General features: G+C 63.2%; 5 protein-coding genes across 5 annotated transcripts in view; 2 read left to right on the forward strand and 3 right to left on the reverse strand.

Moving 5' to 3' along the window:
* CHLNCDRAFT_58999 (expressed protein) overlaps positions 1-3681 on the forward strand; it is an 8748-nt gene extending 5067 nt beyond the window's left edge. Inside the window, exons 16-23 of the mRNA XM_005844116.1 lie at positions 175-306; positions 472-635; positions 807-1029; positions 2159-2261; positions 2410-2469; positions 2569-2641; positions 2766-3005; positions 3178-3681. Of these exons, the coding sequence (XP_005844178.1) occupies positions 175-306; positions 472-635; positions 807-1029; positions 2159-2261; positions 2410-2469; positions 2569-2641; positions 2766-3005; positions 3178-3504 (1322 nt within the window). The 3' untranslated portion in view covers positions 3505-3681. The remainder of the gene's footprint in view (positions 1-174; positions 307-471; positions 636-806; positions 1030-2158; positions 2262-2409; positions 2470-2568; positions 2642-2765; positions 3006-3177) is intronic.
* Positions 3682-4191: 510 nt separating this feature from the next.
* CHLNCDRAFT_139333 (hypothetical protein) lies at positions 4192-6473 on the reverse strand (the record flags this gene model as incomplete). Its single annotated transcript, XM_005844200.1, has 6 exons — positions 4192-4404; positions 4560-4919; positions 5073-5342; positions 5513-5818; positions 5977-6069; positions 6372-6473. 6 exons carry the CDS (start codon positions 6471-6473, stop codon positions 4192-4194), a joined length of 1344 nt encoding a protein of 447 aa, XP_005844262.1.
* Positions 6474-6968: 495 nt separating this feature from the next.
* CHLNCDRAFT_7287 (hypothetical protein) lies at positions 6969-9862 on the reverse strand (the record flags this gene model as incomplete). The annotated part of the gene is made up of 10 exons (XM_005844201.1): positions 6969-7144; positions 7331-7503; positions 7661-7743; positions 7926-8269; positions 8389-8571; positions 8696-8798; positions 8892-9017; positions 9150-9373; positions 9549-9606; positions 9782-9862. Coding segments are annotated over 10 exons (1551 nt in total), but the record flags the coding sequence as incomplete, so codon positions are not given.
* A 454-nt stretch (positions 9863-10316) lies between these two features.
* Positions 10317-12411, forward strand: CHLNCDRAFT_139335 (hypothetical protein; the record flags this gene model as incomplete). Its single annotated transcript, XM_005844117.1, has 5 exons — positions 10317-10394; positions 10485-10556; positions 10645-10798; positions 11023-11272; positions 11484-12411. The coding sequence occupies 5 exons, from the start codon at positions 10317-10319 to the stop codon at positions 12409-12411; spliced, it is 1482 nt and encodes a 493-aa protein (XP_005844179.1).
* A 491-nt stretch (positions 12412-12902) lies between these two features.
* Positions 12903-13341, reverse strand: part of CHLNCDRAFT_139336 (hypothetical protein) — a gene marked incomplete at both ends in the record, with an annotated part of 10228 nt that continues 9789 nt past the window's right edge. The window contains 2 exons of the mRNA XM_005844202.1: positions 12903-13058; positions 13177-13228. Coding sequence (XP_005844264.1) covers positions 12903-13058; positions 13177-13228 — 208 coding nt within the window. The remainder of the gene's footprint in view (positions 13059-13176; positions 13229-13341) is intronic.

The raw sequence follows: 13341 nt of genomic DNA on the forward strand, positions 1-13341 counted from the left end.
TTGGGGGGGAGGGGCCCCCCCCCCCCAGGAATTCCAAACAACCCCCCCCCCCCCCCCAACCCCAAAAACCCGGGGCCCCCCCCCCCCCCCCCCCCCCCCCCCCCTTTTTTGATCTCTTCCTTTTACTTCTCGCACTACCTGCCCTGACGCTGTTGCCCTACCTCGGCGGTGCAGACGTCGGATGGGCCCAGATCCTCTACCATTCCTACATCACAGGCGATGGTGGCACCTTCAACTGGGCCGCCCCCGAGCAGCTCATTGGCCTCAAGTGCACAGCAAAGGCAGACGTCTATTCCTACGGCCTGGGTGTGTGCCTGCTCTGCTTGGGCTGCATGCATGTGTGTTGCGCGTGTGCTGGTGCCGGGTGGTGTGGTGAGGGGGGACTGCACCTGTTCATATGAGATTTGGCGCAAGCGTTTAGTTGTGGTGGCCCCCTGATCCTTCACTGCGCCCTGCCGTCTGGCCTCGCAGTGCTGTGGGAGCTGTGCACGCGTGAGCTTCCAGTGCGGGGGCAAATTCGTGACATCAAAGTACCCCAGGAAGCGCCCCAGATGGCTGTGGACCTGGTCAGGGAGTGCTTGGATGTCGACCCTGCCAAGCGGCCCACCATGGAGCAAATCATCCACAGGCTCATGGTGTGTCAGGGGGAGGGGCAGGTGCCGCGTTCCTTTCACTACCCCGCAGGCGCCGCATGCTGTGCTCTCTACATTATATCCTGAGCCTTCGTCATCCGTTCTTCCCTTGATCCCGCTGGTTTCCTTGCCCTCCTCTCTGCCCTTGAGTCAAATATTTTTCTATGCTTTCAGGAGGAGAAGGCGCGGATGGCAGCAGAGGCGGACACCACTTCCGGCGCCAGCTCCAGCCCCTCCCCATCCATGGGCGCAGCCCAGCCCGCCCGCGCTGGAAGCAACAGCAGCCTGGGCCTGCGTGGCCTGGATGGCTTGCCCGGCACCAGCATGCACAGCAGCAGCGGCAGCGGTTCTGCATTCAATGCCGGTACCAGCAGTGGCCACCAAAGTGGCCACAGCGGTGGGAGCCGCCTCTGGGCCGCTGACAGCTCAAATGGCTCTGGGTCCGGTCCTGGGGCCCGCCCTGGCAGCGCCTCTGGCGGCAGTAACAGCCACGCTGGGCACAGCGACAGCCGAGCCAGCACCATAGTGGGTGCTTCACTGGGCACTGGCACCCAGCCCAGCTTTGATGGCATGCCTGTGGGCGGCCGTCGTGGCCTCAGCATCAATGGCAGCACTTGGAATGCTGGCTCTTCCACCCAGGACGGCAGCCAGACCAGCGGCAGTGGCAGCGCAGACCCCTTTTTGAACTCGCCCTGGTTGAATAGAGCTAGCCTGGCAGAGTCGAGCGTAGACAGCGACAGCGGCGACGGCAGTCGCGCAGGACCCTCTATCTTTGAGGGCTCCGCCTGGGCAGCCGGCCGCCCGACGCTTGCCCTGGCTGCTGCCGGCAGCAGCGCGGGCGGCTTCGCGCCGGGCAGGCTGGGCGGCGGATTGGTGGCTGGCCCCATGCCTTTCAGCCCTGCTGGCCCTGCTGGATCTGCCCCGCCAGCGCCGACGCTGGTGGCGCCGACGGCAGCGGCAGGGCCCCAGGGGCCGTCCATATTTGCCGATTCACCGTGGTTTGCTGGCAATCCTTTCGCCGCGGCCAGTGTTGCCAGGGGCGGCAGCAGCAGTAGCGGCGACGCGACGAAAGATTCTAGCATAGAATGACGTGAAGGAAACTCCAACACACATGCTATATATTCATTGGCTAACGTGCGCTGCTCCCTCGTACACTATTGGCTCACCTCCTGTAATCATGGAGATGTCTGGAGAAGTCCGGGGGAATCATAGGGGTCACGATATAGGGGTGTCATTTCATTCAACACTCAACATAAGTTTTTTTCATTCAGCATAGGGGTGTCAAGTGCAGTAGTGCCAGTGTTGTCGTTGTCAACGCCGTCTTAACGTGTTCCACACTTGTGGCGGCGGCGGCACAGGCGGCGCCCCCTTCACACACAAGCCTCCGGCTGGTACACTGTAGTTGTTGTCAGGCGCGGTGAAGAAATGTTCAAAGAAAAGACATATGATGAGCGCTCTGTGCCACGGATAAGGAACATGTTTTGCCTGTCGGTCCCGCCCGCTTTTCTCTCTAGCTGTCTGTGTAGTAACTCTTGAGAGCACCGCTTTGACTCGCAGCAAGCAGCTCGACGGTATGCAGGCCGTCCGCCCCGCGCTGCTGCGAGGGGCTCCTGTGGATGCTGTGTGGAGGTGAGGGCTCCTCATTTGGGGAGGGTCCAACGCGTGCTGTGGGAGCTCCCCACTGCTCGCTCCCCCCCCACCGCCGCCGCGCCTCCACCGCGCAACCTCCTCCCCCGCCACCGCCGCCGTGCCTCCGCTCACCGCCCCTGGATTGCAGCACCGAGGAGGACAAGGTGTTTGAGAATGCACTGGCGCAATTTTGGGAGCACAATGACAGGTACTGTGCTGAAAATGCACGAGTAATAACAGACAGCAGCAACAATGGACTTGCAGCTTGCTCACGCCACGCTGTGCGCTGCTTTGCAACCAACAGCAGGCTGGAGAAGTGTGCCTCGCTGCTATCGCGGAAGGACCTGCCAGCGGTGCAGCGGCGGTACCTGCAGCTGGAGGTGTGCATCCCATGCGTTCTTCTCTGTGGTTGCCCTTGTCACTGGCACGCAAGCTGTGTGCAGGAGGGAACTCCGAGCTGATGCCCCTGAGCCTTTGCTTGCCACTCCACTGTGAGAGCTGCAGGAGGACTTGAAGGCCATTGACTGCGGCCGTGTGCAGCTGCCCAACTACCCGGTGCCGGGCGAGGCGCTGTCGGTTGCACAGCTGCAGAAGAAGGTGAAGAGCCAGGACACGGAGCGGCGCAAGGGCATCCCATGGACCGAGGAGGAGCACCGCCTCTTCCTCATGGGGCTGGCCAAGTACGGCAAGGGCGACTGGCGCTCCATATCCCGCAACTTTGTCATCACCCGCACCCCCACGCAGGTCGGGCGGCAGCCAGTCTTGGGGATTGCACCGCTTTGAGGCGGGCTGCTGCACCTGCGGCGGGCCGTGCTGGTCAGCGGCCCCACCACCACAACGCTGCTAGCTTCCTCTGCATATGCATCGTGCTGCGCTGTGCTAACCTTGTCAATGTCACTGCGTGCTTGCCCCGCAGGTCGCCAGCCATGCACAAAAATACTTCATCCGCCTCAACTCGCAGAACAAGAAGGACAAGCGGCGAGCCAGCATCCACGACATCACCACTGTGGCACCCACCGTGGGAGACCATGCCAATGGCGGCGCCATGGGCGGCGGAGGCAGTGCCCCCTCCTTCATGTCAGGCGTCATGTCACTGACCATCACGGGTCAGAATTCAGCAGTGGCGGCGGTGGTGGCACCCGGGGCCCCGGCGCCACCGGGGGGAATAGCCATGAGCGCGGGACTGGCGATGGCTTGCGCGGCACCTTCAGCGCTGCCACCGGGGTCGATGATCCCACCATAGTGAAAAAGAGGCAAATGGAGCGCTTGGTTCACATGTGCAACCTCATTCTGTAGCAATGTTTGTTTGCAGTGTTTTAAAATGCTGATTTGATGCTCCTTGTACTGTTTCCACCACCACTGGTTTCCTGCTTGCTCTCATCCGCTTGTGCCAGCCCACCCCCTGTAGCACACCTACCGCAGTGCGTTTCACATGCACAGCTGGCTTGGCAATCTCAAAAGGTGTGAGGCGGCAGAACAGGAGGGGGCGAAGCCTGCCCTCAGGCGGGCAGGGGTGCACAAATTTGTGTAAGTGCAGGAGGGAAAGAGCTTCTGGAGTCGGCAGGACGAGGCTCGAATGGTGCATTCGAAAAAGATTGAAGGAGAAGGAAAGAGCGGTAGGCAAGCAGGCACAGTGTGCGAGTGGCATCAACAGATCCGCAGTACGAGTGAAGTGGAAGGGCAGGGGGGGACTCATCGTATGAATGAAGCTTCATAGGCATCATCAACATCGGGGTAACAGGGATTCTTTGCAACAAACCAGGTGGTTGCCTCCTGGCTGGCTGAGCAGCAGCAGCTCCACTCAGCTTGTGCTCCTACTATTGTAGCGATGCCTGGATGCCTGTGCGTCAGAGCTGGCCTGGTGCACGATGATATCTGTTTTAGCTGTTGTGCAGTCCGCAGCCATCAGGTGTAGGGCTAGCGCGCCATGCTACTGCTCCTGCTGCCAGCCGGGGGCGGGCAGCGCTAGCGTGAGGCAGGCGGCGGGGGAGCCCTGCGGCCGGGCTGCAGCAGTGGTGGCACTGACGGGCTGCAGCTTGAGCTGAGGCACCCGGCTGCGCTGGGCTGCCGCCAACTGCTTGACATGCCGCCGCTGTTGCTGCTGCCCGGGCTGCAGCCGCTCCTGCTGCTTCTTGATCAGCACCTGCATCAGCACAGCCGAGGGATACATCTCAGGCAAGAGTCCGCAGCAGCGCTGAGCCTAGCAGCAGGATGTGGGGCAGCGCAAGCCAGCCGGCGCTGTGCCTGCATGCTGTTTGTCTTCTCAACGAATACATTGCCACACGTGCTGCCACCCACCTGGCGGATGGCCTCAAAGAAGCAGAAGAAGATTGCGGAGTTGAGGCCGTTGGACAGGGCACGGGGCCCCACGCCACGGAAGAAGGGCCGCAGCCCCTTGCCCTCACGCATGATGCCTGCCGCAGCTGTGACAATGGTGGGGCGGCTGCTGGCGCTGCACATCATGACGGTCTTGAGCACGTCCAGCGGCGTGGTGGCGGCGGCGGCTGCCGCACCCGCCACGCCGCCCATGATCAGGTCCTCCGCCACATTGGCAGGCCGCCCGCCCCGCAGCCGCGTGTGCACGTTGCGCATGGTCTCATACACAGCAAACTTGACAGCCATGTCGGGCACATCCTCCAGCACTGTGGGCAGGAAGCCCTGCACACAATCCAGGCAGGCAGGCGGTTGATCCAATATGCGATGTACAGCGTCAGCACCCTGCATGCCCGCAAGCGATTGGTGCTGCCTGGGAGGCAGCCAACCTGCGCCACAGCTTCACAAACCAGCGCCACAGCTTCGACTCCAGCTCACCGTGAAGAGGCCGCGCACGCCGGCGGCAGTGACTATGGAGGAGGCGGCATGGAAGACGTTCTTGTATACCCCAGCTTGCACCGACCGAATGCACACCGCCAACGGCACCTTGACCACGCTGCTGCCCAGCGCGGCGGCGGCGCCCGCGGTGAAGGCGGTGGCACCGTCGCTCAGGTCTGTTTTCTCGCGCAGGAAGCGCTTGGTGGTGGAGTAGAAGGCAAAGTAGGTGCCGATGATGATGCCTGCGCCCGCGGCAGCACCCACCACACCCTGCAGCCAGCAGGGTGGCAGCAGGGCTCAGCAGACTTGCAAGGCAGTGCCTGCTGCGCAACCGTGTGGGCTAGCAGGCGTACAGAGACTGGCGACGCAGCTATGCGGCTCCTGGCAGCAGTGCATCCCGCAACAGAGGCGCCAGCACGTGCCTTGTACAGGCCCTTCACTTCTAGCAGCCTGCGCTCCAGCGGCGCGGCCTGCCGGGGCGGCAAGCTGGGCGGCAAGCTGCTGCTGGTGATGCCGCTGCGGCCACCGGCCTGCATCCTAACTTTCATGGTGTCCAGCGGGTGGATGGTGCTTTGAGAAGCTGCCCGCGCCATCGCCCCTGCCACCACATCGTTCGCCGGCTTGTGGTCTGGCTGTGGCGGCGGCGGCGCGGGCGGCAGCGGGGGCGCGACTGCTGCGGCGCTGGGCACCATGGTCGCACTGCTGCTGGCTGCTGCGGCTGACACGGAGCCTTCCTTGCCGGTGGGCTGCAGGGGCACAGTGTGTGTGTGTGTGTGTGCGCGGGGGGGGGGGGGGGGGGGGGGGCGCGGCGGGAAATCCGGCCGGTCAGGAGCCAGCAGGCAGGTGCCAGGCTAGGGAACAGGCGCGGCGGAGTCCAGATGAAATGGCAGCCCGGGGTGCGCACCTGGCCCAGCCCTGAGGGTCCCATTCCCGTGCCCGTCAAGGCCCTGCGCAGTACCAGAGTCACCCCAGCACCAGTGGCCGCTGTGACCACGCCCTGCAGCAGCAGCGGCATGAAAACAACCGATGCATCGGCGGCGGCTGGGCAGGACGGAACATCGCTTTCTGCTCGCTGCTGAGCACAGACAGGGGCATGACAGGTGCGCCAAACCCCAGATCAGTAGCAGGCGCAGTAGTCATGGTGGAGCAGTGCCCGTCCCCCTGCAGCTTGCTGGCCGCGCCCCGCCCCCCCTAGCCCCCTGGGACGCTGAATTGGGGCGCGCGGGGACCTGCTGCCCACCGCACTTTGAACGATGCAAGGAGGCGGTTCGCCTGCCACCCCTCTCGCCCTCCGCGCACCTGTGTGAGGCTGGCAAAGGCTGGCACGGGCCGCCAGTAGTCCTCCACGTCCTGCGTGCAGCCCGCCCCGTGCTTGCAGCCGGCCTCCCGCCGTTGGCTCATGGGTTTGTCCAAGCCGATTGCCGCCCAGCCGCTGCAAGAAGCTATGAGAAGCGGCGTGAGCAGCCGTGCAACAGGAGGCTTTGGCTAGGGGGGCTCGTTCCAGTCAGCTGCAATCACGCGCTTGGCGATCAGCAGTGGGCTGGAGCTCGGCCCAGGACAGCGGAGGGCGCAGCGACAAAGAGGATCTGCAGATCGATACTGAGCAGCGTGTTGGACTGGTTTGGCGCTGACGCAGAGTGTACTGCGGACGCCGTACAACTTTTTACGCAGTTGTGCAGCAACCTAGGCATTCGATCTAGATCTGGATTTGCTCAGGCCACGGGGTGTGCAATTGAACGCGGCCACAGCACCAGCAGAACTGCAGGGGAATTGCACTAATGGACGGCTCTGCTGGGGGTGACACAACACTTTGGGGAGTTTGGGGAGTTTTGCGGCGGAGGCAAACGAGGCAAACGGGGCCACGCAGCTGGGTCACAGCTTGGCACCTGCCACTAGCTTGCTGTAGAGCTGCGAGTTGCGGAGGGGGTCGATGCGCTGCCGCCGCTCAGGCGGCAGCAGCTGGCTGAGGTGTGCCGCCCCCGCCGGCTTGAAACCACGCTGCTCAAACCAGTCGGCAGTGCGCGTGGTCAGCAGCACCAGCCGCTGGATGCCGCACTGTGCCGCGTCCGACTCTGCAGCCATATCAGGGCAGGCATGGGGTAGCCGAGTCGCAACACACCGCTTGGGGTACCCAGCGGAGTTTCCCTTATGCATGTGAGCTGCTCCAAAGAAGGAAGAGCTGCCGGTAGTAAAAACCGTGCACCAACTTGCTTGCAACCAACCGCAGAACATTCACACCATCCCGACTGAGCACCCACCCAGGTACTCCAGCAGGCTGTCACCCTTGCCGCCGCCGCGGTACGAGGGATGCACGCAAAAGGCGGCCAGCTCTGCCACCTCGTCGCCCTCGCCGTTGCGTCCCAAAGGCTTCATGGCGGCACACCCCAGCACCTTGGACTCCCGCTCCAAAACCGTGAAGTAGGGCAGCTCGCTGCATGTCGAGAGGCGCAGAAAGGGATAGGAGATGAGGGCAGAAGACGAAAAACGGGCATGGGGGCAATGAGGAGGGGGGGTGCACGTTGCCTACAGGCAGGCAAGTGGCCAGCTTCACACCCTCGCCACAGGGGCGGCCCCTCCCCCCTGTGCACCTCAGCAGCTGCTCCTCACTGCGCTTCACTAGCACTCCCCGGTCCTCCAGCGGGCGCAGGAGCTCCTGGATGGAGGCCAGATCCTGCAGGGGCGCAAGTGAAAAGGTGGAGCCGGGCCATTCCCAATCCTAAGTCTTACACTCAGGAAATGAGGAGGCTCGGTCCAGACAGGCAAAGAGGAGTTTGGCTGACAGATCAGACGCCGGCAGCGGTTGTTGCACTGCCACACTTGCTCTGCCACACATGCTGTACGCCTGCAGCTCACCTGCATCCCAGCTCTGCGAATGCCCTCGTAGAAGTCCGTCGAAATCATGGATCCGACACCATCCCGAGAATACAGCTCCAGCAGCAGCCCTCCATCCATGCGGGCGTCCACCAAGTGTGCACGCTTAACGCCGGAGCGGCAGACGGCACATGCTGCCAAGAGGGGAGGCGGGAGGCCCAGATCGTACCAGCGATCAAAGTCCATGTCCAGCGCCGCCGTGGAGGAGGAGTTGCTGGCACCACTGCCGTTGCCACTTTCGCTGCCGCTGGCGTACCCTGCAAGATGCCGGTGGGGCAGCGGCGCAATGGGAACAGGGGAGGATGAAGGGGTGGGGCGGTCAGGTGCTTGCGTTTTGCACCCGCCTAGGTACGCCTCCGGCAGCTCTCCCCCAAAACACACACCACACAGTGGCACCTGCTCACAAGCTGCCGCTGTACATCTGTCCCCAGCCGCTGCTGCTCACCCCGCTGCAGGTCGTCCTCCAGCATCTCCATCTCGCCATGCTGCCCAGGGGGCGCCATGCGCAGAAGCATCGCTTCTGCATCCGATAGCGGCAGCCATAGGGGCAAGTCCAGCGGCTGGCTCTCCTGGGTCGTCATCACTATGAGTTTGTCAGCGGCCAGGTCAATGGCAGCGCGGGCAGCCACTGCAGCAGGGACGGCAAGAAAGTGGGGCAGCCAAGTGGCATGGCAAGCAGGTTTCAGGGCCAGGAGTCACCACAACACTGCCCACACCAGAATCGTTGCCTTTCCCTGAACCCACCAGCTCACCACTGTAAATATCGCAATTAAGCACCTCTCCAGCTGCCGAGTACCCCAGGTTGCTGAGGAGCACCACATTGCCCTCCGACAGTTGGCGCCGCACCGGGTCGGCCTGAACACAGGATCAGTTTGTGCATAGGTACGTAGAAACCAAAGCTGTATCTCAGACACAGAAAACCTTGCGCAACCAGCACACTCGACCGACCTGGACAAAGCGCACGACGCCAGTCAGCTGGTAGTCCACGCCGCCCACCACGCCCTTGCGCTTTGCTGCAACATAGTTGCCAGACACAGTGGTGAGTGCGGGCCCATAGTGCTGCTGCTGCTGCTGCTGCTGCTGCTGGGAGGCTGCTTGTGGACCTTCGCCGCCTGACCGCGCATGCCGTCGCACCATTGTCACCATGGGACCCTGCAATGACAGCAAGCGAGTTTGGCCAACTTGAAGCATGCGGTTCTCACACACGCACAGGAACATGGAACACAGCCCAGCCCCAAACGCTCTCGCCTTTGACAGCCGCGACTCCACTTCCATGCGAGCTTGCCCTGCGGCACGGATGGCCGCCTGCAGCGAGGCGGCATCTGTGACACGGTAGCCGTGCTCGTAACGCGGCTCCACGCCGCTCTCACGCATTGCCTTGTTGATCTGCGGCCGCGCCCCAATCACAATGACAAGCTTGGCGCCGAGGCCTGCAGGCGGCATTGCGGCGGTGGTCTGTCTCGCCTGCTGCCTATATGATTTGCTTGCAGCACTGCACTGCAACACAAGTGCAGTAACTTTGGAAGCAACCGCATTGTTACAAGGCTGCCAGCGGGATGGAAGCTGTGCGGTGCAACGAGGCATGTTCTTCCACCACCCGCTCACCATGCAGCAATGCCACATCCTCCAGCAGCGAGTGCAGGATATCCTTCTGGTCTACCACCTGCGCTGGCAGCCAGCGGCGCATACCCCAGGCAGATGGGCATGCAGGCAAATCGAGGGATGCACTAAAGTGTCGAGGGGGCTGCAGGAGGAAGGGGTCCACTCGTCCCCAGCTGGCTGTGCGCGCATGCCCACAAAAGCAGGTAGAGAATGCTACCAGGCTACAGGCGCCCCACCTCGCCCGGGATGGCCAGCACAAAAGTGCGGCTCCGGTGGCCCTCGATATAGGGCGAGGCCTGCCGGAAAAACTGCACAAATAGGTTGTACTGGCTCTTGTCCAGGGCTCCATAGTCCCGTTCGCGCAGCACACGGGGCAGCGCCGCAGCCGCAGCAGTGGGGCCTGACACCGCGTTGTTAGACCGGAGTTTGCCGCCCGCTGGCGGCGAAAGTGTTGGGTTTGCCGCCCGCTGGCGGCGAAGGTGTCGGCGCGGCGGCGGGTCCTGGCGCTGCTGCAGCCGGCTTTGTCCAGAGCGCTGGCCATGGACTGCGCCCCTGGGCATTGTAGCTAAACTCGAGCGGCTCGGGTGAGCAACCCGTCTCTGCAGATGACCTGAATACCTCAGTGGCAGCAGTCGAACCATTTCACAGCACTCGAACCATTTCAGTGAAATCAACGGCAAAACAGCAGAAGAACAGACGATGTACGATAAATGCTAATGAGGAAGCAGCAAAGGGGGCGGACTCTCAATTCCGCTCAATTCGCATACGGCAATGGGGCGATCCGTGCAGGTTGACAACTCCATCCAGCGCTACGCTGAGAGCTGCGTGCAGTCTCGCGCGGCCGCCCAGGTGACCGAATGATCGCACCCCCTCGACTGGCTGTGAGCTTGCCTGTCTATGCTGTGAGCTTGCCTGAGCGCTCCCCGGCCCCGCCTGCAGGTCGGTACCTTGGTTGGGCGCAGCTCGCCTGGCAAAGACCTGCTGCTGCAGGCCCTGCGAACTCCAAACAGCGTGAGTGACGCGCGTACCATCGGCAGCTCCAGCCGAGCCAAAGGTGTGATTGCCCACGTCACCGCCCACCGCCTCGGCCCCAATGCAGGACGGCGTAGCGCCGCTGTCAGTGACCGCTGGCAGCACGGCAAAGAAAGGCGGGAAGGGTGGCAAGCCCAGCAGTTCGGCTGGAGGAGGGCTGCTGCTGGATGAGGAGCTGGTGGTGGAGCATGCAACGATAGTGGAGCGCCTGCTGCCGGGAGGTGGGGCACCTGCTGACGTGTGGCAGCCAGTCAGCCGCCAGGTGTTTAATGGGCTGAACAAGAAGAGCAGGTTGTGCATGTGCTGAATTCCATGTTTAAGACGGCACCCGCATGGTCTGGCATATGCGTGCGCACGAATGCGTGCGCACGAATAGCACAGGGCACGCAGTCCATCAAAGCCTGTCCACCCACAGCCTTCTACCGTCATTTCATTTGCCATGCAGGCCTGGACGTGATGGGCTTTTACGTGCTGTGCCCCGCCACGGCCTTTGCTGGCACGACGGCCCTGCTGTCCGCGCTGGTGGGGCAGGCGGCGCGCGAGTTGAGCGGCCGGCTGCCCACCATGCTGGTCCTGCATATTGACTCCATCAGCGGCGCCCTTTCACTGCGGGAGGTCGCTGCAGGGGGCAGCCTACGGCCTTGCGAGTTCAAGCTGGCAGGCCTGCTGGACCAAATGGTGCAGCTGCAGTGCAGGTGCGACGAAGAATCGATCAGCCTGCTGCGCGGCATAGCCGTGCTCCCCATGCTTTTGACTTGCCATGCCTTGCCTTGCCCACAGCATGCAGCTGAGTGGGTTGGCAAGCGAAAGGTGGCTTCCGTTGTGTTGCATCTTGTCGCACCGCCTTGCTGAGTGGCTGGAAGCACCGCCTTGCTTGTGCATGTCTCCCACCTGCCCGCCTTGCAGATATGAGATCCGCCTGCAGGTGCCGGTGACGAGAGGCAAGCAGGAGCTGCACGCTGTGCTCCAGTCGGCGGCAGACAGTGCGGTCGATCAAGTGCACGGCGCGCTGGGGTTGGTGAGTGGCCAGCTGGCCACTGACGACTGCCAGGTGGCAGATCTGGCCGACGACGGCAGCGGCAGCGGCGGCGGCGGGCCCATCCCTGTGGATCTCCTGTTGCAGCCCAGCAGCAGCCTGGTTTTTTGCACCGCGGGGGGCGGCAAGGCGGGGAGCGGGCTGCAGCATGGCAGCGCAGAAGGCCCCACACTGGGGCTGATACTCCTGGCGGCCTGCCTGGACTGCCGTGCCTGCGTGCATCGGCGCGAGGCAGCCACCGCAGCGGTGAATGCAATACGGGCCGACCTCAAGCGCAGCCTGCAGGCCCGCATGGATGCCTTGCTGGATGCTGCGGAGCAGCAACAGGAGGCCTCTGCTGCAGAGGCAGAGCAGCGGCAGCAAGGAGGCAACAGCAGCAGCAGTGAGGCGGCAGCTGCGTTTCCCCCCGTTCACCCGCTGCTTTCTGCGGTGGCCCATTGCAGCAAGCCACTGGTGGTGTCGCTGCCGCGGCGGGCCTTCGTGGCGGCAGTACCTCCCGCACGTGGCGTCTCCTTCTGCGACTACTTGTTCGAAGGGGAGAGCACCCAGGCGCTGCTGGCCCGGCTGCAGATGCTGCTGCTCATGCCGGGGTTGGCCACGGCAGCGGTGGAGTGCTTGGAGCAGGCAGCGGTGCGGCCACGGCCTGGTGCCCGGGGACCCCAGGCCGTGGGGATTTCGGGCAGTGGAGGCACTGGCAGGGCTGACGCGCTCCCCTCCACCATGCTGATTGGGGTGTGGGCGGCAATGGCGGTGCTGACGCTAGCATTGGGTTACATGGCGCTTGGGCCAGGGCGTTGAGCTTTTTCCATTTTCACCCATTCAGCCGGTGCATTTGTTCATTTCGGTCCCCCTACCTTGTTGTGTACCCACCCGTTCATGGATCCAGGGGAACGCCCGCCCCCCCCCCCCCCCCACACACACACACCTCAGCAGCCATACCTCTGGACACGCCTGCTCGGTCCTCCTCACATGGGCAGAACAGCAGTTTGATACAGCATGGCATGCACAGCAGGTGCAGGTCCTGGTGCTGTTGAGTCATAACGACGGTGCACCAACTTAAGGTACGACCCGTGAAGGCCAGCAGAGTTTGCAGCTGCAGGCGCTTGCCACAAGGCCTTGCAGGCCAGAGGTCGTGACTGGAACCTGCAAACTGCCAGCCAGCGTCACCGCCTCGCCAAGAACCACCGACGGCACCAGTCCAGCTCCTCAGGGGTAGGTCGCCCTAGAGTGTTTGTACACTGAATTACATCTAAACTCAGTCACATTTGCACGTTTTAAAGTCTTGTAAACTAAAACTGCGGAGGCATGCCCCCGTAGCCCGCGCCGCCGACCCCGCCGCCAGGGGCCGCGGGGGCGGGGAGCGCGAGGTAGCTATTCAGGTGCAAGTACGCATTGGCTGCCTGCTCCTGCTCTTTGGCCTTCTCCTCCTCGCTCTGCCGCACCTCCTGCAGGTCGCAGAGAAGCTGGGGACAGGCGTTACACCCACACAAACTGGTTGAACAGTGCACCACCCCATCAGGAAGCGCAGGCATCCTGCCGCCTTCCCGGGCCGCGCCACCCCACCTGCGCCTCGCGGCGCTCATGCATGAGCGTGTCAACCTTGGAAGTGTAGTCCCTGCAAGCAAGCCAACCGGGAGCGCAACAAGTTGGGTGGGCTGACTGGGAGGCGCTGCTGTCTGCGTTGGGGTGTGCGCGTGCCCCGCCCCCCCCCCCCCCAGAAGGGGAGGC

This window comes from Chlorella variabilis (genome assembly GCF_000147415.1).
Source record: "Chlorella variabilis unplaced genomic scaffold CHLNCscaffold_24, whole genome shotgun sequence".
Taxonomy (NCBI): domain Eukaryota; kingdom Viridiplantae; phylum Chlorophyta; class Trebouxiophyceae; order Chlorellales; family Chlorellaceae; genus Chlorella; species Chlorella variabilis.